At 40.8% G+C, this 27,693-nt stretch overlaps 1 protein-coding gene across 5 annotated transcripts in view; it reads left to right on the top strand.

Annotated features, from left to right (window-relative positions):
- The window catches only part of LOC148183441 (ubiquilin-1-like), a 56,622-nt gene extending 29,258 nt beyond the window's left edge, over positions 1 to 27,364 (top strand). The window contains exons 6-11 of one of the 5 annotated variants that reach the window (XM_088061582.1): positions 9,156 to 9,303; positions 9,932 to 10,074; positions 11,150 to 11,233; positions 23,870 to 23,985; positions 24,319 to 24,487; positions 26,179 to 27,364. In XM_088061582.1, coding sequence (XP_087917708.1) covers positions 9,156 to 9,303; positions 9,932 to 10,074; positions 11,150 to 11,233; positions 23,870 to 23,985; positions 24,319 to 24,487; positions 26,179 to 26,334 — 816 coding nt within the window. In that variant the 3' untranslated portion in view covers positions 26,335 to 27,364. Of the gene's footprint in view, positions 1 to 9,155; positions 9,397 to 9,931; positions 10,075 to 11,149; positions 11,234 to 23,869; positions 23,986 to 24,318; positions 24,488 to 26,178 lie in introns of all 5 variants that reach the window. The other 4 variants (XM_088061579.1, XM_088061578.1, XM_088061581.1 and 1 more) reach the window with 4 other exon arrangements.
- The last annotated feature ends 329 nt before the right edge of the window (positions 27,365 to 27,693 follow it).

The following is a 27,693-nucleotide window of genomic DNA, read 5'->3' as shown; positions in this document are numbered from 1 at the left end:
GACTGATTTCCCTGAACTTGTGGCAGCAGAAAGAACAATGGAATAATGGTCTAATATACCAAACATAACATATTCCTGACCAGTTTGGGGGTAGCCTTCGGTAAGCATATTGGCCACAAATCCAGTAATACCCCTTTAAATCCCAGGTCCCATTGGCAAAGGGACCTTTCCAATTTTCATCATCAATTGGTGGGTCAAAATACAGCTTGCTTCCAGGGACTAGTGCTCCCCCAACAAAAGTTGCTTTCCCATAGGAATCACAGTATTTGCATTTCCAATCTCCCACATGAGGTTTCCACCTACAGTTATATCCCAGATCTGTTTTGTTAGATCTGGACCAGAACTTACTGAAAAGTGTTCAAGTTCCATTCCGGTGTTGCCATTTCCACTGATAGTCTCGGACAACATGTGTCTTATTTGTGGAATTATCCCGGGGGCAGCTTAAAAATAAGGGGTAAAAAACTTATCGTTCCCCACTGCTTTACAGCCTTCAAAATCCTTTTTTTTGTAATTATGGAAGGAACACCTTACTCAGCTACCATTAGTGAGCTTAACATGTCTTTGATTCCATCTGCCTCGATATCTGGAACAGTCATAAGGAGGGCAGTTGGGGGTCCAACAGTCTAAACCCAAAGATAAAGTCCAGTCACAAATGCTTTTTCCCACATATATGCTTCCTGTTCTATTTAGACATGATATGCATCTTTCAGAAGAAGAATGAAGCTGCCATGGACTTCCTTGTTTGTCCCAAAACCCTGTTCCATTATGGACTTCACTCAGGGTGCTAATCCACCATTTAGGCTCAACTGGGCTGGCCACCCATGGCCAGTTTTCAGATCCCCCTGGCCCTCCACAGACCCAACAATTGCTAAGGTTAAAAGTTTTTGTTACTTCTTCTCCTAAGGTTAAAAAAAATATTTTCCCATTTTTGGCCCCAACTTAACTGATAATATAAAGGTAAGATTATTAAGAGAAACATTCTAATAGTGTAATAATCTAATTTCTTAACCTAATTTTCACTTTCACATTGTTTTTCACACCACCTGTGGCAAGTGAAGGCACAGAAACAGCTTAGCACAAAGAGCAATGACAGCATGGATTGGCCCCCAGTGTCTGGAAATCTGAGAGTAGGGATGCCCATACAGACTATTTTAGCAAGCAGTCTGTGGGTAGGCACTCAGGGCTTCCCCCAATGTCGACGCACAGCTACTGCTCCAGTCCACTCCTGCGGAGTGCCAGTTGTGGCTTCCCATCCTTCTCCTCCAGCTGAGATGTCCAAACCTCTGGAGTTTTAGAGACCTTGACCCAAGTGTGATGGGTCCACCCATGTTCAGCTGTCTTGACGGCTGTTTCTGTGGTCAGCAACACCTGGAAAGGTCCACGCCACTTAGCCACCAGTGGTGCTTCTTTCCATTCTTTAACTAGGACCCAGTCTTCTGGTTGGATGTTGTGAACAGCAAAGTCCAAAGGCAGGGTCTGTGCCAGCTGAGCTTCCTGTCGAAGAGATTTCACAAGAGACAGTATCTGGGCCACATACTGTTTTAAATATACATCACTTATCTCTACCTCCCCTCCCCCCAGCCTGAGAATTACAAGGATAAGGAATTACAAACATCAATTCAAAGGGAGATAGTTGAATATCCTCCCTGGGTCTGGCCCTTATTCTTGCTAAAGCCAGTGGTAAGAGCTGCACCCATGGCATCTTAGTTTTTATCACCAGCTTCAGAAGATTTTTTTTTATTTCTCCAATCATCCTTTCAACCCAGCCTGAGCTTTGGGGGTGCCAGGGAGTGTGGAGGTTCCATTGTATCCCTAAAGCAGTCATAACCCCTAAAGAATTTTTCCTGTAAAATGAGTTCCCCTATCTGAGTCTATTGCTTCCACAGTCCCATATCTTGGAATTACTTGTTCCAAAAATTCTTTAATAACTGTCCCTGTAGTTGCTGAAACGGCTGGGAACACTTCTGGCCACCCTGTTAACTGACATACTATTACCAAAAGTTTCAGTAGCTTTCTTTGTCATAGTAAAAAGACCCACAGCAGCATACATTTTGAGGAAGGCTTCTGCTATCCCTCAGGAGCCCCAATGACTCCCTTCGTGGAGTTGTTTTAACAACTGTAAGGCCAGAGCTTTTGGTATCCACTGCTTACCATCCCTTGTAAACCAATTTCCCCCCCTTTCCTCTGCCCCACTCTTTTTAACTATCTCAAGTTCTTCTGGTGGAAAAGACAACTTCTTTGGCAAGGGTGCAGTTACTGGGAGCAAGGGGAGTATCTTAGAGATTTCTGGCAATGATGCAGCTTTCTGAGCTTCTTCATCAGGTAGTCTGTTTCCTATTGCCTCTTCCGAGCACCCTGCCTGGTGTCCCTTGATGTGTATTATTGCTACCTTTTTTGGTAAATTCACCACCTCCAGTAGGCGGGAGATTAAATTCTCATGAGCCAACGTTTTTCCTCTGCAGGTTAATAAACCTCGTTCTTCCCATAGTTTCCCAAATGCATGTATCACCCCATATGCATATTTAGAATCAGTAAAAACATTTACTGTCTTGTCTCTGTATAATTCACAGGCTCTCACAAGAGCATACAGCTCAGCTGTCAGAGCTGACCAGGTGGTTGGTAACCTTCCCCCTTCCTTTAATTGCTTTCCATTCACGACAGAGTATCCTGTAAATCGCTTTCCTACTATCACCCTTGAAGACCCATCAATAAACACATTTTCTCCCCCAGGCCATGGAATGTCTCATAAATCTTTCCTTGCTTTATTCTGCAGATCTATTACCTGAATGCAGTCGTGGGTTTCTTCCTGGCTCCCCCTTCAGGGCCCTTCAAACAGGATGCCGGGTTAAACCCTTCCCTGCTTTTAAATTCTAAATCCTCCTGTTCCATTAAACAAGACTCATACTATAATAACCGACTGCTGGTCATCCACTTAGAGGCTTTCTCAGTTAACAAAGCTTTAATCTGGTGTGAAACTTTAACAATCAGATACCCTCCCCTTGTCAGCTTTCGGGCCTCAGCCACCATCAGAGCTGTGGCTGCACAGTTCTGCAGACAATGGGGCCAGCCTCTGCTACCGGATCTAACATTTTAGAAAAATAGGCAACAGGCTCCTCTGCTCCCCCATGCTTTTGCACCAAAATTCCTTTAGCGTGACCCTGTTTAACATCCACATATAGTTCAAATTCCTTTTCTGTGTCTGGAAGAGCTAGGACTGGGGCATTAACCAATTTGTCTTTTAATTTTTTAAAGCTTTCCTCTCCTTCTGGTGTCCATGCCACAACATTAGGACTGTCTTGTTTTAAAAAGCCATATAAAGGTCTGGCCACAACAGAAAAGTCTTCTATCCATACTCGGCAGTACCCCACAAACCCTAAAAGCTGCCGTAACTCCTTTTTTTGTCTGGGGTAATGGTACTTGTAAAATCCCTTGTATTCTTTCTGGATCAATACACTGTAACCCTCCAGTCAGAATATGTCCCAAATATTTGACCTTTTTCTCTACTGTGAAAAACGAGGTTCACATGCTTTTTTTATAGAATTTAAAAGTTTAATAAAAAAACAATTAGGAGAGAAAAATAAAGTAAAGTATACAGATACGGCCGGGTGTCTCTGCATTCAGCTAAGAGAGCACCCCTTACTAACAAAGGATTGTCCCTTAAAAACAGAATCCTACTACATATCCATAAATTCTCATACATATTCATACATTCTTCTTAGGATCTTTGGTGTTCTTCTGTTTAGTTTTCTCTTGCCCCCTTCCCAATAGATCAATCTTCTTGGCGCCATTGAGATTTACATTCTCTGATACCAGGAACGCAATAAATTCCTCCCCCAGAGCTCTGGTCACTGCTGTCTTCATCTGGATAAGATAGTTTACAAATGCAGGAGTTCTCTAGCTATTTTTTCCTCAGTCTTTGGGTTATACAAACAAAGACAGTTTTTATTTTAATACTATGCCATAACCTAACATATATGTATTATACTACTATTTCTAAATTTCATCAATAACAGAAATAAAGAAAACTATATTAATACAACAAAATTTCTCATTCTTATACGCATAACATTCATCTTAATATTTGCGAAAAGCCAATAACATAAAATGTATCTATAACATCTACCAACTGTGTCTTCTTTTCAAACACTAAGTTCCTTTTCTACTAAGAAAATTAAACAGTTTTACAGTAGCTTTTTCAACCATCTCCTCCTGTTCTCCTGATAACAGCAAATCATTCACATACTGCAACAACTTAACTCCTGAGGGTGGAGTAAACTCTTAATATTTTATGCTAAGCTTGCCCAAACAAAACCGGTGACTGTATATTCCTGCAGGAAGACTGTCCAAGTCAATTGCTGCTTTACCATCTTCCCTCCTTCCTCTTGTTCCCACTCAAAGGCAAAATACTGTTTACTATCTTCTGTAATCAGACACCCTCAGAAAGCATCCTTCAAATCCAGTACTGAATAGTACTGGTATGAAGAAGGGATCTGATTCAGGATTGTATAGGGATCCAGAGCTGTGGAGTGCCTTGATTTGACAATTTCATTTATTATTCTTAAATCCTGCACCATTCTGTGGGTTCCATCTGGTTTCTTAACCGTCAGGATAGAGGTGTTATAGGGAGACATCCATGGCTCTGAAAGACCTGCCTTTAGCAGGGACTCAATGACAGGCTGTAACCCCTTCCTTCCCTCCCTTGAAATAAGATATTACTTTTTAGACACCACTTGTCCTGGTTGCTTCAAAGTAATTTGGAGAGGTTCTATGTCTAATTTTCTGTATTTCCCTGGGGCTGGCCACACTTATGTGTCGTTCTAATTGGGAACGGCGGGAAAGAACGACATGGACTCTCAAGGGAGTCAGAACAGGAGAAATCTTCTAGTTTATTGCTCTAGGCTTGTTATATATGTTATATATGTTCGTGGAAAGTACAGAAAGGAAACTCTTATTGGTCAGTAAATCACCACATCACCATCATTGGTCAGTGGGGTTCACCACCCCCTGACTTTCTCCTGCAAGGAAAACAAGGAATAGAAAACAACACCTGCAAGGCTGTTTTGTGTCCCTGAGGATTGTTTTGATTCCTCCTTAAAACTTCCCAGGCTGGACTTGAGAAAGCTATGCGGCCTGTAATTTGTACAGGCACTGTGGTTCAGATTTAGCATCCATACTTATGGATCTATTTCAGCATAAGCTCTCTCAGATATTTTACACAAAGATATCACAGTACTGGACTCTGTATCATTTTTTGCAATACTAATTTGCATTCCCATTTTTGCCATCAAATCTCTTCACAGTAAATTACAGTCACAATTAGGAACAAACAAGAATTAATGCATTTCAAACTTGTCCCCCACATCTATTAATAGCGGTTGAATAAAATGCACTCGCTCATCCTTTCTGCTTACTCCTTGAATAACCAATGTTCTTTTCGACAGTTTTCCCCCTTTAGGTATAAAATTCAAGGTGGATCGAGAGGCACCTGTGTCTATCAGAAAACACACCTCCTCTCAATCCAGACCCACCTTAAAAGTTATCAAGGGCTCCCGAGTGGTGGGTCCCCGGTATAATGGAAGCCCTTGACATCCCTAACAATCCATTTCCATTATCCTCTGGACTTCTTCCTCTTGTGGGTCCAGCTGGTTTTGTGGGCATTCTCTTTTCCAATGCCCTTCTGCCTTGCAGATAGTGCATTGGTTCCTCCCCAACCACTGTTTGGGTAGGCTCTCCCCTCTCAAGGTGGGAATGCCTTGGCCACCTCTTTGTGGCTGACCCCATCCCCTCTGCCCCGGTGGACCCCTTGGACCTTGTGGTTTATTCTTTTGGGGATGCAAAAACTCTGCCATCATCTTTGCCTTAGCTTTTACTTTTTCTTCATCCCTTCTTACATATATTTGCTGTGTTTTTCTCACCAATTCCTCTAGAGGCTTATTCTGCCACTCTTGATCTTTTTGTACTCCTTTCCTTATATCAGGCCAATCCTTAGTATCAAATTGTACCTTCAGCAATGTGTCAAAGGCTCCCCCTCAGGATCCATCCCCCCATGCTTCCGCAAGGCATCCCTAATCCTCTCCAACCAGTGAGAGGGGCTTTCATGTTTCTCCTGTTCTAACGACATAGCGTTAGCTATGTTAGTTCTGGGAGCCGCTGATTTGATTGCCCTAATCAAATAAGCACGGTAATCGCAGAAGCGAGCCAGACTGGCCTGGTTATTTGGGTCCCACTGGGGGTCTACCTGGGGGATGGCATCCTCCACTGTAGGTGCATTAGGTCCAGCCCCCCCCACTGCTTGTGAATGTTCATCTTCCCACAGCTGCCGAGCTTTCTGCAAAATCATTAGTTTCTCTGATGGCTCAAACAAAATCCTCAAAAGAAAATCCCAATCCTTCCATGTATAATCCGCATTTCCCAAATATTCCTCTATCTTTTCCCCCACCCCTATGGGATCATCCAAATATGGGGGTAATTCTTTTTTCAATCCTCTTATATCTTGGGTAGTAAGTGGTACAATTACAAACCCAAATCCTCCCCCTTGACCTCCCAAAGGAACTTGGTGGAGTGGCATTTGGTGTACCCCTGTCTCTTGGGTCTGGGGGGCTTCTGATGCCCTAAATTGAGTTTCCCTTCTAGTTCTAGGGGGTGATATGATATGCTTCTCCCCTCCCCCCACACCACTGTTATTCTCAGGTGGAGCTGTAGGAACAGCATTTCCCTTATCCCTTTGCTCTGGAAGGTGAGGATACAGGGACCTGCTGCTGGCCCTGGGTCAGCTGGCAACACCAGAGGACAAGACGGGGGAAGGTGTTAAAAAACATCCCAATCTTCACCGTTTTCTTCTTCCCCCCCTTTTTCCTCATCTCCTTTTTTTCTTAACACATAGATTTCTCCTGTTGCTTGTTTAAACCATTTCAATCCACATTCCCTTTCAATCCATCCTTTCCAATTCTCCTCTAGATACCTCCACAGAATTCAACACAAATGAATTCTATCTGTTCCATAAGGTGGCCATATAAGTCCATTTGGAAACTTATACTCTGGCCATACATAATAACGATATTTTACCATCATCTCCATAGTTACTTCTGGGTGAATGCATAATCTGTCCCAAGATCTCAGCATTCTCCCCAAGGGACTCTCCGGGGGTATTATGGGATCATCATTCCTTTTGCCAGGACCCCTTCCCGGCTGTACCCTTGCAACTCTCCATGGGTGCCCTCCCAGGTTTGCTCCCTGAAGATTCCATTTTACTCACCGGTGAGATTTTCAGTGGTCCTTCCCTGTGGACTCTTCACAGACCCCCCTGGTCCGCCACTCATCTGTCTCCTGAACAGTCTCAGGAACCCAATAGATTGCCTGGTGCCGGATTCCACCAAGGGGAGCTGATCACCGAAACTGGGTGAGGCATGCCTTCAGCTCTGCTCGCTGCCTGCCGCCCTGGAGGGTGGAAATATCCCAGACCGAGCCCCCAAATTATCAGGAAAATTAATCCACAAACACCAGAGGTTTATGTCCAAAAAGGAGACAGAGGAGTCCTTTTACTTTATTCGAATAAAGGGAGAGGCCATGAGGCATTCCCCTAGGGTCTCTCAAATTTTTGGAGGGCGCAGCCTCCTTTTTATCCTAATTTTCTGGCTGCATGTCCCTTCTCTCTTTCCCCATAGGCTGAGGTACTTGAAAGGTACTGACTTCCTGGAAAGTCTGATACCTGAGACCCCTCTGCCGCCTCCCCCAATGCATAATCCCCTTCTTAATTCTTAACTCGTGTGGAATTCGTGGTGTTTTCTCAGTGCCTCTTTCATCCTTCTGTGGAATCCATCCTATTGTTTCTTGTTATCTCTCAGTGATAGTTTCATCTTATCAGCAGACCCACAGCTTGTTTGTAAAGACAAGCCTGTCATTCCTCTTGTTATAAATGCAATGGCAAAATAGGGTTAATACAAAAAGCGATTTATTATAAAACAATTTTAATCACAAACAACGAGAGAAAAAAACCACAATAAATCAGCGCAGCGCTGGGTGGACAGGGAGACGTCTATACCCGGAGGTACAGATTTACCCAAATCCACGAAGGAGGGTAGACTGTCCGGGGTTTTTATAGGGATTTTGTGTCCTGAGGCCAAAACTCTGAGCAGTTACTGTTCAACAAAGAGTTTAGATGGCTGGTTGAATGAATTTCCTGGAACCGTGGAACTGAATCAATAGACGACTGGGCAGAGTCCTCTCGCATGTGAAAGGTTCTGAGTGCTTCTTGATTGTATCTTCGGTTGGGCTCTCAGGGTGAAGTGTCCAAGTCCGGTGCGGAGTCGATGGATATCTCGGCTGGGCTTCCACTTATTGTCCGGCCTGATTGCATCTTCAGTCGGGGCTTGCAGGAAGGGGTGCCCCGGTGCGGTGTGGAGTCGATGGGCATCTTGGCCTGGCTCCTTTCTTTGTTTAGCTTAATTGTTCGTGTCCTGCTCTTTCTTTCAGGCTGATGAACGTCGCCTAGGGTCGTTACCGCCTGAATGGGTAGTTACTGCTGGGTTTGGGGAAATTCTTCGGCCACACTATATTTTATATAATTTTTACATTGTTACAAATCTAGCTATATACTTATTTATTCTTTCACGAATTTTTATCCAAGGTTACATTTATCACACTCTCATTCCATTGCTCTTTTAAACTTGAAGGGATAAAGATTGTTATGTGAGTTTGATAAGCTATTTTAATTTTAATAGATTTTTGTTATATATATTCTAAATTTATTTTTAATTCTTGGATTTATGAAATTACTGAGGTCCAGGAAAAATTAAGTGTGTTCAGTAACTTGGAACCTAATATGGGAAGATAAAAAGCTTTGAAATTTTTCCAAGTTGGAAACCATTATGCAAGATATAATTTTACTTTGATCGAAGTACTAGTGCAGTAACAAATGCTGCATTTAAAATGAGGTGTGATTAACATTTTTTTTCCTTGTTGGAGGTAATATCTCTTTCAATGTTGGTATCTTTTCATAATATTTACAGTGGCTTATTTTAGGATGGTGATTATAATTGATTAAGAGCCATCAACATTTGTCTTCATGTGTAATTTTGGAAAGGTAACTTGATGATTCTAGCAGACTTGAAAACAGTTGACTAATAGATGGTATGTGTTTGTTTCTCCTTCTGTAGTTTGGAGATAACCCATTTGCTTCCTTAGTAAGCAATGAATCATCAGGAGGGGACAGCCAGCCATCTCGTACAGAAAATAGAGATCCTTTACCAAATCCCTGGGCTCTTCAGTCCAGCTTTCAGAATTCCACAAGTACCAGCACCAGTGGTGAGATCAGTGGCAGTAGTAATGTTGGAAATAGCACCTCTGCTAGTATGGGACAGAGCTTAACTATACCAAATTTGGGACCTGGACTAGGAGGTGTGTCTGTTATTACAGTTGTATATATTTGCAAATAATTCAATAGTTTGGTGAAATGATTTGGTTATTAGAAAGAGATGTTTTGATGAAAAGTTTGTATTGTTGTTTATTTCCATAGAACAATTGACTAGTATCTAAGTCCTCTGTGGAAAAACAAACATGAAAAATAAACCAAGAGTGCTAGCAATACTTGTGTACTGTCTTAAAATAACAAAAGTAGGGAATCTGTACATTAATATTTTTTTTCTGTTTGGAGACAAACAGAAAGACAGTTAATAATGTAGATACTTAGCCTGTTTGCTTGTTGTATATGACCTCTGGATTAATTTCTTTCTAGGGCAGATACATCTGTGAAAGCAGAACCCTGTTGAGATGTATTTAAGGAGCTAAAGCTCATTAAAAACAAACAAACAAACAAACAAACAAAAAACCCACACAGTTGTATCCCAGTTCCAGGCAGTCTAATTAATTTGATTATAGTCAAGATTTTTACTAAAGTGACCTTTTACTTTTTTTTTTTTTTTTTTTTTTTAAGTTGGTGTGTTCAACACACCAGGAATGCAGAGCTTGTTCCAACAGATAATGGAAAATCCACAACTTATGCAAAATATGTTGTCTGCGCCATATATGAGAAGCATGATGCAGTCATTGAGCCAGAATCCTGATCTTGCAGTACAGGTAAATGCCTTTGATGTAGCAATGACTTGTGTGCACTGACGTGATAAAAGGAGTTGTATTTATGATACTGCATATTTTCAATGCAGAATAGCCATGCCAACTTCTCAACAATAACCTATTTATTGCAAATGATTCAGTTTTTAAATTATGTTAATATTTGGCATTGAAATTACCTAGTTACTTTTAGTAATCTGTTGCAGTAAGTTTCTTCAATTTGCAGTTGGACATCATGTTAGGCATTTTCTTGTAACAATGTTTATGTTTCATACAGCTCTATAATTTTGTGGCCTAGCATAAGAACCAGTTAAACAAAACAAATACTTTGATTATAAATCAAATAGATCTGCTAGTAAATAAATACTCACCTTAATTTGGGAGAACAGAAATGGAGAAGGATTTGGTGGCATATTTAGCTGTTATTCTGGTTTTGATTTCTCACCTGTGATCCTTGCTTGCAATAAAAGTACTGATATTGTTGTTTTATGAATGGTATTGTAGAAGTGCTTTTCAGTTTTACTTAGAGCAATAATATCCAAAGTCAAATCTTGAATGGAGATAATATTATTTTGTATATTAAACACTTAATTGGAAATATCCCAGGCTTTTTGCAAACAATATTTACAGGGAAACCATCACATCAGTAGTGGAGGTTGACTAGAAAAGGCTTTTCTTGTTATATAAGTTAGGTTGCTTTGGTATGGAACTGGCAAGGATTCACTTCAGAAGTTTAATGCCACCACCTCCCCACCCCCAAAAAAAACCCACAACAAAAACCACACCCAAAAATAAAAATAAAAAAATAAAATAAAAAAAAATTACACAAAAAAAAAAACAAAGAAAAAAAATGAACAGCAAGTAACTCCACAGCACCAATTATTTCAGTCAGTTCTCAGGGTGGTGGTTCACTGTTTCAGAACAAGTTTTGGTCAAAGGAGAAGTGGGAGAAAATTACTCTGAGGACATGGACTCTTGTTATCCAGTTCATAAATGGTAAATAGTTGTCTTAAAATCCACTCAAGTATTTACTTTTTCATCCACTGCTTGTTCTGTGATATCAAATATTTTTGGCCCATAGATGATGTTGAATAATCCTTTATTTGATGGAAATTCTCAACTTCAGGAGCAAATGAGACAACAGCTTCCTACTTTCCTTCAACAAGTAAGATGAGATACTAAGTGTTGTTAATAAATGTCTGAAATTTAGTGAGAAATTTTTGCAATAAACTGCTGCCTTCTCTTGATTTCACTTAAAACTACATTGTTATATGTATTCTCATTAGCTTTAGACACTGAGTTGCATTATCCCTTGATAATTAAATGCTTGATTTATCTCTCCATCCCTCTCAAAAGTTAAATCAGGCTTTTAGTGAATGTTTTTGTCTGTGACTAGCACAAATGCTTTGATTTGCTCCTGTGCCTTTGCTTAGAAGTAATGACTTGTTCTTACTGCACACCAGCCAGAGAGAACCTGTTTCCTACAAGATGTCTTTGGCAAAATAAAAGATATTATTACTCTTCCTACTACTAAGATAAACTTTAACTGTACTTTTTTCATGCCTCTTCCCCTCTGCTCTGATTATTTGGAGTAAAGAGATTTTACAGCATGCCTTGGAAGATGTAAGTCATAAGCTAATTTAAAATAAGTAGAATGGGTTCTGAAGATGCTTTCCTATAAAGATTGCCTTACCACCAACTTTCCCTCTTACACCATTGTGGTTGCATCCCTGGTATTTGCTTTATGTCAGCTGTCACAGTGTACACAAGGACTGTGTCCTTTAAATAGGACTAAGCAAAATTTTTAGGAATTAAAAATTTAATCTAGTGTATGAGTTCCATCATTAGGCACTCTTTACAATTCAAAATAAATGTGTATTTCCAGGATCTCATTGCATGTAGGCAGTGCTATGAGTAAAATAAATAACATGAATTTCATGCCATCGATGATTGTCTAATTCTTCAATCTACCTAGATCCCTCTCTGCAAGGCCTCCTGTCCCTCAAGAGAGTCACTAGCACCTCCCAATATAGTATCACTAGCACACTTCCTAATGGTGCATACACCTCCTGCATCCAGATAATTGATAAATATATTGAACAGAACTGGGCTTAGAATTGAGCTCTGAGGAACAGTTTGTGCCTGATTTCCAACCAGATGTAGCCCTATTCGCTACAACCTCTTAAGCCCTGACCTTTTTCTAGTTGTTCATTCAGCACACTGTGAACCTACTCATACCACAGATGGACAACCTGTCGCCCTGAGAATCAGGACTTTTGATATTGTTTTCATAATTTCTAGCCACTTTCCCAGGAAAGTAACTATAAACATAGATGTTTATACATTCCATTAAAGATATACCTTTTGATGGACGTCTCTCACGGCCAGTGTGGTTGGGAAGGTAGTGACCTGACTATCCAATCCCTGGTCATTGTTGAAAATCTATAAATACTGAAAGAACAGAATAAACGTTCTTCTTTCATCACAATTTGAGCTGTGTCTGTCTGAATAATTTCGTGTCCGACAGTGACATACAACCTGTCCAGAAGGGTGCTGTGAGAGACAGTATCAAAAGCCTTCCTAAAATCCAGGAAAAACTACATCTACCACCTTCCTTTCATCTACTAGGTGTATGCATGTCCTTATCATTGAAAAATGAGTATTCTTGAATAATATGTTTCTTGTATGTTTTGCAGAGTAGATGTTGATGGCACTACAGATAGGAACACATGCACAAATTATCATGATCAAAGAGCTTTCTGTATCAGATAACTACTGTTTAAGACAAGTTTTAAACAATGCTTTTCATCAATAAGGAGAAATGAATATGAGTAGTGTCAGGAAAATTAATCCACAAACACCAGAGGTTTATGTCCAAAAAGGAGACAGAGGAGTTCTATAACTTTATTTGAATAAGGGGAGAGGCCATGGGGCATTCCCCATGGGGTCTCTCAAGTTGTTGGACGCAGCCTCCTTTTTATCCTAATATCCCAGCTGCATTTCCCTCTCTCTTTCCCCATTGACTGAGGTACTTGAGAGGTACAGACTTCCCGAATCACCTAAAACAGATCCCCTTTTAATGTGTATCTGGACACCCCCCCTTTTTTTTTTATTCTTTGTGTCTCTGTTGTTTTTCTCTAAGTCCATAGATTTAGCACAACCTTGAGTGAATAACAGTCTGTGTCAATTAGTGGAATTCCTCTGGAATTTATGGTTGCCCCCATTGCTTCTTTCACCTATCAGTATCTGGCTTTATCTACCAGCAGGCCCACAGTTTGTAAAGGTACTTCCTTCTCATTCCTTTCAATCCCTCCTCTTTTGATTTTCTCAATAATTGTCTTTACAAACTTTAGTTATCATTGATTTAATTTTCTGTTCCTGGGACCTTTTTGGTTTTGCAATTATTTGCAGTGACATAATTTTCTGTCCATTTGTAGCTATTTCTGGATCTGTAGGCATGGCTACTACCTGCATTCCCTTGATCACCTGCTGAATGAGCTGCACTCAGCAAGGTGTCATGCATGGTAAAAAGATTAGAGTCGCTATAGCACATAGGAGGAAAAAAAGCATTAATTTAACCCATAGTTCACCAGGTAACCATGAAAACATGTCCCATTCCCATCTTTTCCACGTTTGGACCGGTATATGAGCTAACTTTCTTATTCCTTTTGTTTTTGTTTCACCACTTTTCCATTGTCATCTATTTGCAAACAGCAGTTTGAGTCATTTAATTTGCCACACACTCCCCCTTCTTCTGCTAATAAATAATCTAACACCATCTGATGTTAAAATATCACATTCCTCATTTGGGTAGATTGGTCAGCAAGAAGGTCAGGAGCTGGAGCTGTCTGGTTGGTTATTATTTCAAAGACAGCTTGTAACCTAATTATTCAATTCAAATTTTAAATGGGTTCTCTGGCACCTGATATTAATTCATTTGGGTTCCAAGTGGCTGGTCCATAGTGTTGTATGAATCGCTCACGTGGCCATTCATCTTTTTTTCCCATTTTTGGGTGCTCCTTCCAGCCAGGGGTGCATCAATTGACTGCTTTTCTCTAATTAGATCATCATATACCTTGATTCCTAACTGATTTCCCTCAACTTGTGGTAGCAAAAAGAACAACAGTCTAATATACCCAACATTATATATCCATGACCAAATTGAAGGTAACCTGTGATAAGCATGTTGGCTACAAATCCAATAATGCCCTTTCAAAACCCAGGTCCTGTTGGCAAAGGGGCCTTCCCAATTTTCATCATCAATTGGTGGGTCAAAATACAGCTTGCTTCCTGGGCCTAACGGTCCTCCAACGATAGTTGTCCCACCATGAGAACCACTATATTTGCATTTCCAAGCTCCCACATGAGGTTTCCATCTGCATTTACAACTCACATCGGTTTTGTTGGATCTAGACCAGAACTTACTGAAAAGTGTTCGAGTTCCGTTCGAGTGTTGCCACTTCCACTGATAGTCATGGACAACATGTCCTACTTGTGCAATTATCTTGAGGGCAGCTTAAAAATAAGTGGTAAAAAACCCTATCTCTACCCACTGCATTACAGCCTTCAAAATCCCTTTGGTAACTATGGTAGGAGCACTTTACCCAGCTACTATTAGTGAGCTTAACATGCATTTGATTGCATTTGCCTCAATATTTGGAACAATCATAATGAGGGCAGTTGGGGGTCCAACAGTCTAAACCCAAAGATAAAGTCCAGTCACAAACACTTTTCTTCCACGTATACACCTTCTGTTCTATTTAGACAATATATGCCTCTTTCAGAAGAATGAAGTTGCCATAGACTTGCTTCCTTATCCCAAAATCCTACTCCATTATGGACCTCACTCAAGGTGCTGACCCACCATTTAGATTCGACTGGGCTGGCCACCCATAGCCAGTCTTCAGATCCTCCTGGTCCTCCACAGACCCAACAACTGTTAACCTTAAAGTTTTTTGCTACTTCTTCTCTTAGGACAAAAAACTATTCCCCCATCTCTGGCCCAAACCAAACTGACAATGTAATGGTAAGATTATTAAGAAAAACATTCTAATGGTGTATTCCAATCACCTAATCTAATTCGCACATTGTCTTCTGCACCTCCTGTAGTGAGTGAAGGCACAGAAACAACATAAAGGAAACAATGACAGCAAGGATTAGCTCCCCAATGACTGAAGATCCAAAAGGAGGGATGCACAAAAAGACTATTTCAGCAGACTACCTGTGGGTAGGCACACAGGGCCTCTACTGATGCTGATGCATTGGCTACTGCTCTGGTCTACTCCTGCAGAGTGTCAGTTGTGGCCTCCTGTCCACCTCCAGCTGAGATGTCCAAATCTCCAGGGCTTTAGAGACCCTGACCCAAGTGTGACAGGTCCACCCATGTTCAGCTGTCTTGACGGCTGTTTCTGTGGTCAGCAACACTTGGAACCGTCCACGCCAGTTTGCCACCAGTGGTGCTTCTTTCCACTCCTTAACTAGGACCCAGTCTCCTGGTTGGATGTTGTGAACAGCAAAGTCCAAAGGCAGGGTCTGTTCCCACTGAACTTCCTGTTGAAGAGATTTCACAAGAGACAGTATCCGCGCCACATATTGTTTTAAATATACATCACTTATCTCCACCCCCTCACTAGTTTTAGAATTACAAGGGTAAGGAATTTCAAACTCAGTTCAAAGGGAGATAATTGAATATCACTTCTGGGTCTGACCCTTATTCTTGCTAAAGCCAGTGGCAAAAGCCGTACCGATGACATCTTAGTTTCTATCACTAGTTTCAAAAGGTGTTTCTTTATTTCTCCATTCATTCTTTCTACCCAACCTGAGCTCTGGGGGTGCCGGGGGTATGGAGGTTCCACCATATTCCTTAAAGCAGTCATGACCCCTGAAGAATTTTTCCTGTAAAATGAGTTCCCTTGAGTCTGTTGCTTCCACAGTCCCATATCTTGGAATTACTTGTTCCAAAAATACCTTAACTGATCCTGTAGTTGCTGAAGCAGTTGGAAATACTTCTGTCCACCTTGTCATCTGACATTCTATTACCAAAAGATATTTAAATCTTGCCACTCGGGGCATTTCAGTAAAATCCACCTGGCATCTCTGGAAAGGACGTACAGCCCAAAGCCTCCCTCCCCTGGCAATTTTCTTTGTAACTTTGTTAGTGGCTTTAGCACAAATCAAGTAACCTTCAATAGCTTGCTTTGCCAGAGTAAAAAGACCCACAGCAGTGTACATTTTGAGGAAGACTTCTGCCAATCCTTGAGAGCCCAAATGGCTCCCTTCATGCAGTTGTTTCAATATTTCTAAGAGCAGAGCTTTTGGTATCCACTGTTTAGCATCCCTTGCAAACCAATTATCTCCTTTCCTCCGATTCACTATTTTTAATTATCTCAAGCTCTTCTGGTGGAAGAGACAGTTCCTCTGGCAGCCATGGGGTTACAGGGAGTGAGGGGACAGTCTTCTGGCAACAGCACAGATTTCTGAGACTCTTTATCAACCAGTCAGTTACCTATTGCTTCCTCTGAGTACCCTGCCTGGTGTCTCCTAACATGTACTGTTGCCACTCCTTTTGGTAAATTCACCACCTCCAACAGGCAAGAAATTCAACTCTCATGAGTTAATGTTTTTCCCCTGTAGGTAAATAAACCTCTTTCTTCCCATAATTTCCCAAATGCATATATCACCCCATATGCATATTTAGAATCAATATTCACTATTTTGTCCCAATATAATTCATAGGATCTTACAAGCGCATACAGCTCTGCTGTCTGAGCTGACCCTGTATCTCACTTCCTTTCTATCACCCTTGAAGACCCATCAATAAACACATTTTCTCCCTCAGGCCAGGGAGTGTCTTGTAAATCTTCCCTAGCCTGGGTCTGGAGGTCTATCACTTGAATGCAGTCATGGGTTTCTCCATGGCCCCCCTCTTCAGGGCCGTTCAGACAGGAGACTGGGTTAAACCCTTCCCCGTTTCTGAATTCTTAGTCCTTCTGTTCCATTAAACGAGATTCATACTGTAATAACTGAGTGTTGGTCATTCACTTAGAGGTTCTTTCAGTTAACAAACCTTTAACTTGAAGCAAAACCTTAACAATCAGATAACCTCCCATTGTCAGTTTTTGGGCCTCAATTACCATCAAATATGTGGCTGCACAATTCTGGAGACAATGAGGTCAGCCTCTGGTCACTGGGTCTAGCAGCTTAGAAAAATAAGCAACAGGCTGCTGTGTCCCCCCATGTTCTTGTACCAGAATTCCTTTAGCATGGCCCTGTTTAACATACACATATAGTTCAAATTCCTTTCCTGTCTGGAAGAGCTAAGTCTGGGGCATTAACCAATTTGTTTTTCAATTTTCTAAAGCTTTGCTCTCCTTTTGGTGTCCTTATCACAACATTAGGACTGTATTGGGTTAAAAAGTCATATAAAGGTCTGGCCAAAACAGAAAAATCCTCAATTCATGCTCGGCAGTACCACACCAACTCTGAAAAACTGCCATAACTCTTTTTTTTGTCTGTGTTAACGGTACTTCTAAAATTCCTTGTCTTTTTTTTGGATCAATACACTGTAACCCTCCAGTCAGAATATGTACCAAATATTTAATTTTTTTTTTTAACCAACTGCGCTTTCTTTTCAAACACTCTAAGTTCCTTTTTAACAAGAAAATTAAGCAGCTTCACAGTAGCCTCTTCAACCACCTTTTCCTGCTCCCTTGATGAAAGCAAATCATTCACATACTGCAACAACCTAACTCCCGAGGGTGGAATAGACTCTTAATATTTTCTGCAAGGTTTGCCCAAACAAAACCGGTGACTCTGTATATCCCTGCAGGAAGACTGTCCAAGTCAGTTGTTGTTTTACCATCTTCCCTCCTTCCTCTTGTTCCCACTCAAAGGCAAAATACTTTTTACTGTCCTCTGTAATCGGACACCCTCAGAAAGCATCTTTCAAATCCAGTACTGAATAATACTGATGTGAAAAAAGGATCTGATTCAGGATGGTATAGGGATCAGGAACTGTGGGATGCCTTGGTTTGAAAATTTCATTTATTATTCTTAAATACTGCACCATTCTGTGGGTTCCATCTGGTTTCTTAACCTGCAGGACAGGAGTATTATAGGGAGACATCCATGGCTCCAAAAGACCTGTTTTTAGCAGGGACTCAGTGACAGGCTGTAACCCCTTCCTTCCCTCCCTTGAAGTTTGGTGTCGCTGTTGAACACGAAATGAGTCACACAGATGCAGTTCGAGGTGTGGTGAAGGAAAGAGAAAACTTTATTTTTTCTCTCAGTATTTATAGGTTTCTGACCATGACCAGGTATTGGACAGTCAGGTTAACACCTTCCCAACTGCACTAGCTGTGAGAGATGTCCATCAAAAGGCATATCTTTAATAGAATGTATAAACACCTATGTTTATAGCTACTTTCCTGGGAAAATGGTTAGAACTCGTAGAAAAGCAATACCGAGGGTCTGATTCTCAGGGTGACAGTTTGGTATTGGGTTTTAGACACCACTTCTGTTTGCTTCAGAGTTATTTGGAGAGGCCCTATGTCTAATTTTCCATATTTCCCTGGGTTTCCCCACACTTCTCAGACATTTTACATAAAGTAACCACAATGTTAACTTCTGTATCATTTTTCACAATACTAATTTGCCTTCTCACTTTAGCCATCAAATCTCTTCCCAGTAAATTACAATCACAATTAGGAACAAACAGAAATTCTTGCATTTCAAACCTATTCCTCACATCTACTAATAGTGGTTGAATGAAATACACCCGCTCATCCTTTCCACTCACCCCTTCAATAATCAAAGATATTTTTGACAATTTTCCCCCCTTAGGGATAAAATTCAAAGTGGATCAAGTGGCCCCTGTGTCTATCAGGAAACATGCCTCCTCTTGATCCAGACCCACTTTAAAAGTTAGCAACGGCTCCAGTGTGGTGGGTCCCTTGTATAATGGGAGCCCCTGACACCCCTAGCAATCCATCTCCATTATCCTTTGGACTTCCTCCTCTTGAGGATCCAGCTGTTTCTGTGGACATTCCTGCTTCCAGTGTCCCTCTGCCCTGCAGATAGCACACTGATTCTTTCCCAGTCGCTGTTTGGGTTGGCTCTCCCCTGCTGACGAGGGAATGCTTCTTCCACTTCCTTGTGGCCGACCCCATCCCTTCTATCCTAGGCAACCCCTTGGGTCCTGCGGTTTATCCCTCTGGGGCCGTAAAAACTCTCCTATCACCTTTGCCTTTGCCTTTTCCTCATCCCTTCTTACATACACTTGCTGTACCTTTCTATCTTTCTAACCAGTTCATCCAGGGACTTATTCTGCTCTTCCTCTAGTCCTGCCCACTACTGCCTGTGGGTATTCATTCTCCCACAGCTCAAAATAATTTGTTTCTCCAGTGAATCAAACAAAATCCTTAAGAGAAAATCCTAATCCTTCCACGTACGTTTTGCATTTCCCAGATGTTCCTTCTCCTCATTGTGCTCATCCTCTTCACTACACACCATATGTCAGTCGGTCCCTGTTCTTTTCCAGTGTCCAAACGGCTTCCCCCCCCTTTGCTTCACAGGCACCCAGGGTGTCCCGCAGTTTCATGGGGGCCAGTGATACGCAGAATAGAAAGGACCCCTATAACTCGCAGAGTAGTTATAAGAGTAGGTATGAATTTATTCAGCGCTGAGGTGCATGGCGATATCTCCTCCAAAGGCATGCACACCTTGGAGACTTGTTTCTCCCTTTTTAATCTCTACAAAGTAGGACTACACAGTACACCTAATACATATTCATTTGCTAACCCCGCCTGTCCCCGCTTAGTATTAAAATTAGTTCCACTCCTCTTTGCAGCTGCGCACTGCTCCTTGTTGGTCACTCTGGTGGTCTTCTGGGGGTCTTTGGGGCTGAAGTCAGCATTTTTCCTTTGGCTGAACTTTTTACCTTGTCTCCTTGTGCATGCTCTCTTCAGTTCTTTTGACCCCCCTCTTTCCATTTCTTCTGGCTTAGGGGTCCAAAAGAATCCAAGGAACCCCCTCATCCTATGGTGCATTTAGGCTTGTATCCTGTTTACGTATTCCAGCTCCTTACCTCATCCTATAGTCTTTATTCTCTTCCTGCTATTATGGGAACAGTCAGCATTTCACATGGGTTTTGTAGCCCCTTCTTCTATGCAAAGCAATTTTACAAATGATTCCTAATTTTTCTCTGTTTCAGCAGGATGTCACTGCCACCCCTGCCTGAGGGTGGCAGGGTCAGGCACTGCCCAGTGCTGAGACCCAGCTTCCCCCCAGCCCCCAAAGGCCCCCAGCTTATGCTCCTGGTTCCACACCTCCATGCCTGGTCCTGCCACTCCTTGTCTCTGCCGTATCTCTCCACATTCCCCTTCAACCAATTCTTTCCCAACATATCAACACCATCTGTCCATCCGCTGTTGTCAAGACCCCTTCTCAACTCCCCTTATTGCCCTCCCTGGCATGGATTGCTGAGACCCATTCTCAACTTTCTCTTATTGCCCCCTTTGAGCATCCATGTCCTTAATTACCTCTGGTAGAATGTGCAAACTAACTGAACATTCTTCCAAGGGATTCTCTGGAGATATTTTGGGATCATCATCCTTTTTGCCAGGGACCCTTCCCAGCTTTACCTATGCTACCCTCCATGGGTGCCCTCCCAAGTTTGCTCCCTGAAGATCCCATTTTACTCACCGGTGAGATTTTCAGTGGTCCTTCCCTGTGGAGTCTTCACGGACCCCCCCATGTCTGCCACTCGTCTGTCTCCTGGACAGTTGCGGTAGCTCCAACAATCACCTGGTGCTGGCCAACAGCAAGGGGAGCTGATCACCAAAAGTGGGTGAGGCACGCCTTCAGTTCTGCTCGCTGTCCACCATCCCCAGATGGTGTAAATATCCTGGACAAGAGCCCCCAAATTGTTCAGGAAAATTAATCCACAAACACCAGAGGTTTATGTCCAAAAAGGAGACAGAGGAGTGTGAGGTGCCTCTGCCCAGGGAGGCAAAGATTTAGTTTCAGATAAGCATTGTTAAAGTGAGAGGTGTGGCTTTAAAGCCCGGGAAGAGTAACTTCCATTCCTCTGCTTCGGGGAATGTGCCCTGTGAGCCCAGGAAGAGTTGCTCCACCCCAGACCCTTGTGGGATGGTAGTCCATGGTGTTCTGATTGGTTCTGTGCCCCTGGGGTTTCTCTCTTGCTATGTTCCTATTAGACCCTGACCTTAAACTCCACCCTGTTTCTGTCCCACAAAACCCATCACCCTGCCTCTGTTCGGGGCTTTCTGTCTCTGGATTTAAGCTGAGTTTGTTCCTGTATTGAATAAATGGTTTCTTGAGCAGAAGCCAGTCTTGTTGAGTCCCATGTCAGTCACCAGTAACTGTAGCCTCCCTGGACATGATCCTGCCGCCCCAGAATGCTACAGAGGAGTCCTGTAACTTTTATTTGAGTAAAGGGAGAGGCCATGGGGCATTCCCCATGGGGTCTCTCAAGTTGTTGGAAGATGTAGCCTCCTTTTTATCCTAATTTCCCAGCCGCATGTCCCTCTCTCTTTTCCCATTGGCTGAGGTACTTGAGAGGTACAGACTTCCTGAATCTCTTAATACAGACCCCCTTCTAATGTGTATCCCCCCCTTTTTTTTTCTTCTTTGTGTCTCTGTTCTTTTCCTCTAAGTAATGCCTGAATGATAGGCTGGAAATAAAACCCCATAGACCAGTGTCTATAGAGCAGGTATTTGTTTACTGCAGTGCTGGAGGTGAGGGGGATTTCTCCTCCTAACTCACCACCTTTGTCAAGTGCTGTGGTATATTTATACAGTAAGTATTGTTTAGCGTTACTGTGTCACTATAACATCATCATATATGAGCCAGAACTAATTTACATAGTATGATCTCATGGTTATTAGATAGTTCTTTTGCACTGCGCTTGCATCTCCCCAATTCAGGGGTCACCAGGGGTCTTTGATGAAGGCTTCCAAGGTCTTTTCACATCTGAACTTTTCAATTTTGTCTTCAGAGCATGCACAGTTACGGTGGTCCTTGGTCTGTCTGGTCCTAACCGGTCTAAATTCTTTATTTTGTGGCTAATTGGCTTTACATTTGCCAATTTCTCATTAGTACTATACTTATCTATCTCTGAAGCTACCCACATGGTGGGTTTTTTCTTCTTTTTTGTCTATTCAGCATTATGCAGCTAGTTAACCGTATACTAGCCATTACATTGTATAGAAAGTTATTTATATCAGGTTACATAGGTATAAAAAGGTATGATTCAGGTTATATAAGTATAGAAAGTTATGATTTAGGTTATATTGATATCAGGTTATATAGATATATCAGGTTATATTGATATATTATAACTCAAGCTATATAAGCACCTTGTAACTTTGACCTAAGTTAATAGGCATCCTAAGTCCAGGGATTTAGCACAGCCTTGAGTGAGTAACAGTCTGTGTCAATCAGTAGAATTCCTATGGAATTTATGGTTCCCCCCATTGCTTCTTTCACCTATCAGTATCTGGCCTTATCTACTAGCAGGCCTACAGTTTGTTTGTAAAGACACCTCATTCCTTTCAGTAGATATAAGTGAAAAAATAACAGTTTATTAACAGGCAAAAAAATAATAGCAAATAATCACTAGATACAAAATTTCTAAATCTCATTAACTCCCTGGGAACAAAGAGAAACAAAATGGTAGAGTACCCCCCACAAGATTGCAGCCCCCACAGCTGACTACATGGCTCAAAAGACAAAGGGAAAATGGCAGACAAACCCTCCCCTAAGATGGCACCCTTCGCAGGCAACTGTGTGGTCTGGGAGGCAAAAGGGAAATGGTGGACAAACACTCCTGGGAAGGTAGGCACTTACAAAGCAGTTCTAGTGGCAGATGAGAACTGCCGGTGTGTGTGAGGTCAGTGCTGCCGCTTGCTGCCTCCTCCTGCCGCCCACTGGACTCTTCCGGTGTTGGTGCTGCTACCTTGGGTCCCTGCTCCAATGGAGGAGGGGAAAACCTGAGCACCAATTAGTGGTGGCTCAAGCCAGGACTGGCTCAGTCCTCGCACTGCTGACAGGTGTTGTAAAATTCACTTTGAAACAGTTTCTGATTGCGAAATGCAGCTTCTCAAGTTGCTACTGTTGTGAGCCCCTCTGGAGAGGAGCATCTATCCATGCTGCCTCAGCTCTCCCAGCAAGAGCAACAGGGAAAGGCAAAAGGCAAGAGACAAGCAAAAAGCCCCTCATGAAGCGGAATCTCTGCCTTGAGCAAATGCCACAATGCAAAAGCAGGTTGGCTTGGGTGACTTTTTAAAGTGACCCTGGCAACCCCCCCAACTCTTGTGGTTCTGTTTCCGGCTTTGGCACTGGGTCTTAAAGTAACAATTTTGGGAACAGATAGGTATGAAATACAATAACATTTTGGGTTATCCAGGACAACTACTTAGTCCTGTTTCATTGTATTCAGCCCTGTTTTTTACCAGTATTATTATATAGGAGACTAATTTAGAATTATGTTGAACTAATATACTCCTATGGCTTTGAAAGATGATAAAGTCTACCAGAAGTAATGAAAAATAATTTTCTTTATGTTCTCCTTATTTAAAAGAAGTCTAAAGAGCTCCTTGGTCATCTATTAAAATTTTCTCAAAAACAAACAATCTGATGGATTTAATGTAAGCATTCAAATATAAAGTTGAAAATCAGCAAGTTCTGAAAGGATATCAGATCCTATAAAACATCTAGTGATAAAGGCCAGCTTTGAATATCTGTATGTTATTCAATTATTAGTTTCTCTCCTGTTTTTAGATGCAAAATCCTGACACGTTATCAGCTATGTCAAACCCTAGAGCAATGCAGGCTTTGCTACAGATTCAGCAGGGCTTGCAGACACTAGCAATGGAAGCACCAGGACTTCTACCAGGGTAAGAATTGGTCATACAAACGTATACAAGAATTTTTCTCTTGTGTTTTGGGTTTTTTTCAGCTTTTGTCTTTCTTTTTAACACATAAAGGTTTATCCAGTTTTTACAGATTGTTCCTCTTGCATTTTTTAGTTTAATTCAACTTGTTTTAGAATCTGTTACACTTTTGTCTGCAACACACTTAAGCAATGGTCTATGGTCTTGTTTTAATGCTTTACTTGTCATCCATTTTTTATTTGACAGAATTTTTACTTAGTAATTACATCTCATGGGAAGAGATGATAACTAAGACATTTTCTATGTTAGTGATGTATTTCTCTGGAATTTGTGCAGATTGAATCCTGTTTTGGGTGGATTGGAAAGCACTGGAGCTCCTACAGGGTCCACTGTACCTAGTTCAATTCCCAGTGAAAATACAAGTCCAGTACTGGGGGCCACTGAACCTAGTCACCAGCAATTTGTCCAACAAATGTTGCAGGCACTTGCTGGCACAAATACTCAGGTAAAGTAGATTACTGTATTCTAGTGTGCGTGTGGTTGGTGATTTTTTTGTTTGGGTTTTTAAAAATATCCAGACACACAGAGAGCACCATCACCCCCCACTCACCACCACCCACACACACATCCCCTTCCCCACTGTAAACCAACAGAATGTTTCTAGTCAAAGGAGAGCAGAGGAAGATTAAAAGTGATGTTCTAGCTGTAGAAATAAATGCTGGGAAAGCATCACATTTGACTAAAAGTGTCCTCTGAATGGTTGATTGATAGGTACACCTATCTTCATATCCTTGAGTTTCTGAAATGCCTGTAAAGAAGGAGATTAAGGTGTTAAAGGGAGGACTGATTCCCTGGCAAGTGAAATGTGGGCTCAGACAAGAAAGGAACTTGAAGCATACTGAACATCATCTCTGTACTTCTGTGTTGCTGGTTGTAGCTCAGGTTATTTGGGGCCTGAATTTGTAGCATGCTTCCCTGACATCTTTCAGATTGCACAATATACATTGTGTTAACATACCAAGTGGAATTTAGGCTTTCTGGAGAACTCCAGAAGTCAAGCAAAGGTGGCAGCTTTGTGAAACAGCACCATTACATTGTGGTACATATCCAGTGTAATGGCAAACTTCTGGGAAAAGGGACAATCTTGTTCTTAGTTCCTCTCTTGCCACAGAATAACACAGTTCAGCTTGCGGATCTGACAGAAAAATTTATGTAACCATGAGAAAGTGGAGGTAAGCGTAGCTATAGGAAGCCATGTTTTCATAGATATTTTTATCTTGCTAGATCTTATGCTACCAATTCAGTATTCTGTTTGGTTTTTCTAGGGGAGGGGGGAAGCAGATGGGGGTGAAAGGAATATTTACATTTCAGCCAGTATGTTTGCATTTTATTAGTTTAAAATTATATGCAGTTTAAAAATACTGCTAGTAATTTCTCAATGTATGAAACTTTAAGTAGAACAAAACGAAAAATAGCAGTAGGTGCAAAAATCTTGTGTTGATATGTAAACAGTCTCACTTCAAAAAGTGGCTTCTCAGTATTACTCTGACCTTATATACCTAAAGCATATTATTTTCATATAATTTTTCTGTTTCACAAATGTCTCTGAGGTGAAGATCATACAACTGAAATTACTGATAATTTTGCTATTACTTTATGAGCAATTTATTTGAGCAAGATCAACTCATAAAGCACAGCTTTCACTTTGTCTTATGCTGAACTTTTCCTAACTAGAATTTTGGTAAATTTAGTCAACAAATATTTTGAGCATTAAAGAGGTAACATTTGTGTCAAGGAAAAAGAGCCTACTACATTGACTGTTGCCAACAGTGAAATTCTCAAAATTTTTCTATTCCACATTACTGGATTAGATTAATTAATAATAAAAAAAAAATGTCTGCATGCACATCATTAAAAAACTGTTCTTGGGACACATCAGATTTAACTGTTCCTTTTATATTAAACAAGCAGCTGCTGTTGTAGTTCAAAAATGTCACATAAGTGAAGACATTCTTAAAATTTGAGGCTAATTTGACTAGTTTGATCAATAATTCAGTTGTGAATGAAATTTGGGGAATTTGAAAAAGATGCATTCAGAAATTAGAACCATGAAGTGGCTTTGAACTAGCTATGTTTAAATCCTGTACTTTGCCCAATATGTTTTATGCTTTTATAGCTTGAGATTTTTCTTCTTAGCAGTTACAAAATCCAGAAGTTAGATTTCAGCAACAACTGGAGCAGCTGACTGCAATGGGCTTTTTGAACCATGAAGCAAACCTACAAGCTCTAATGGCAACAGGAGGAGATATCAGTGCAGCTATTGAAAGGCTCCTTGGTGCTCAGCTTTCATAGCACTGTCTTTCACTTGAAAAAATGTAATTTATTTTTGATAGCAGTCCTTAAATCTTTAAAACAATTGCTTTATTTCATTCTGACTGTTGAGTTTGTCTTGTTTTAACCAAATCATGTATTTTAAGGTCAAGTGCAGTTTTCTTCAAATAGGGAATTGATGCATTTTCAACCAGTTTTTGCATGCATCACTTTTGTTCTTCATTATTTCTTAATTTTTTTGAAACTGTATCAGCTTTCACAGTTGATTAAGCAGGTTTTCTCTGACTTGAAACTGTCTAATTTATTTACTACTAAACCATTAGTGTTCAGTACTCATTTATGTAAGATACAAATTAAAAAGGAAAAAATTGAAGGCTATAACATGTGGGTACCAGTGATGCTTATGGTGATTTTGGCATGTATTTTTTTGCTACGAAAATGCTGTAAGATTTATACTACTTTGGGTAATCTACCATTTTTGCTTTTAATTGTATGAAATTTAAACATGACATACAATGGAGACAGCTCATTTCTATAAATTTATACATTGCAATAAAATGAAATTATAAGTAGAATTATAAGCAACCAAAAAAGGCCAGGAAAAAAAAAAAAAAAGTAGTAAGACATGGGCTTAGTGTAGAATCTTCCAGCATATTTGGTAAACATCTCACAAAAAATGCTTGGGCAAGTTCATTTAAAATATATTAGAATTTCTGTTCTAGTTATATCTTCACATCTAGCCATAAAGAAACCTGCACTGTAGCATTGTCTCATTGCAGCGTTGTTACAGGTTAACTGTAAATTACCTTTGTGCAAATTAAAGGAGCACTGCCTTGTGCTCTGAAACTGTCACTAAGGCATTTCGTCTTGTTCCATTGAGATTCTAACATGCATTATGATTTGTATTTGGAAACATTACTTTCAGCCACTGTAATGTGATATTATAATTACTTTTAACCACCATGTAAAAAAAATACTGTATATATTTTGAGTTTTTATTGGTAGTTACCTCTTGTGCACAGGTAATAAATTAATTTAAAAGTATTTATGCATCTTGTTTCAGTGTGTTTGCAACTGGTAATTATCCAGCATTCAAGATGACTGACCTTTTAAGTGTTAGCTTTGGGACTATTTACAGACTTTGGGCTAAGATTAACAATACTTGCAAGTATAAAGTGGTGGACAGAGAGGAAGGGTCATATGATACTGAAGACTATTTAGATGAAGTGAAAGAAATTAAATAAAGCATTCTGCTGTGTGTTACAGAATAGCACTTGCTTTTTATTGGTCTTTGGTGTCAGTGTAATTGTGAACATTCTGATTTCATGCTGGTATTGCATTAGACACTTAATCTGAGCAATCTTTTCTTTTGGTACATAT

The sequence above is a fragment of the Pseudopodoces humilis genome, chromosome 12 (genome assembly GCF_049639895.1).
Source record: "Pseudopodoces humilis isolate 2021_Gansu_Grassland_sample_001 chromosome 12, ASM4963989v1, whole genome shotgun sequence".
In the NCBI taxonomy this organism is placed as follows: domain Eukaryota; kingdom Metazoa; phylum Chordata; class Aves; order Passeriformes; family Paridae; genus Pseudopodoces; species Pseudopodoces humilis.
Note: the sequence above shows the minus strand (reverse complement) of the source record. Positions and strands in the feature narration are given on the sequence as shown.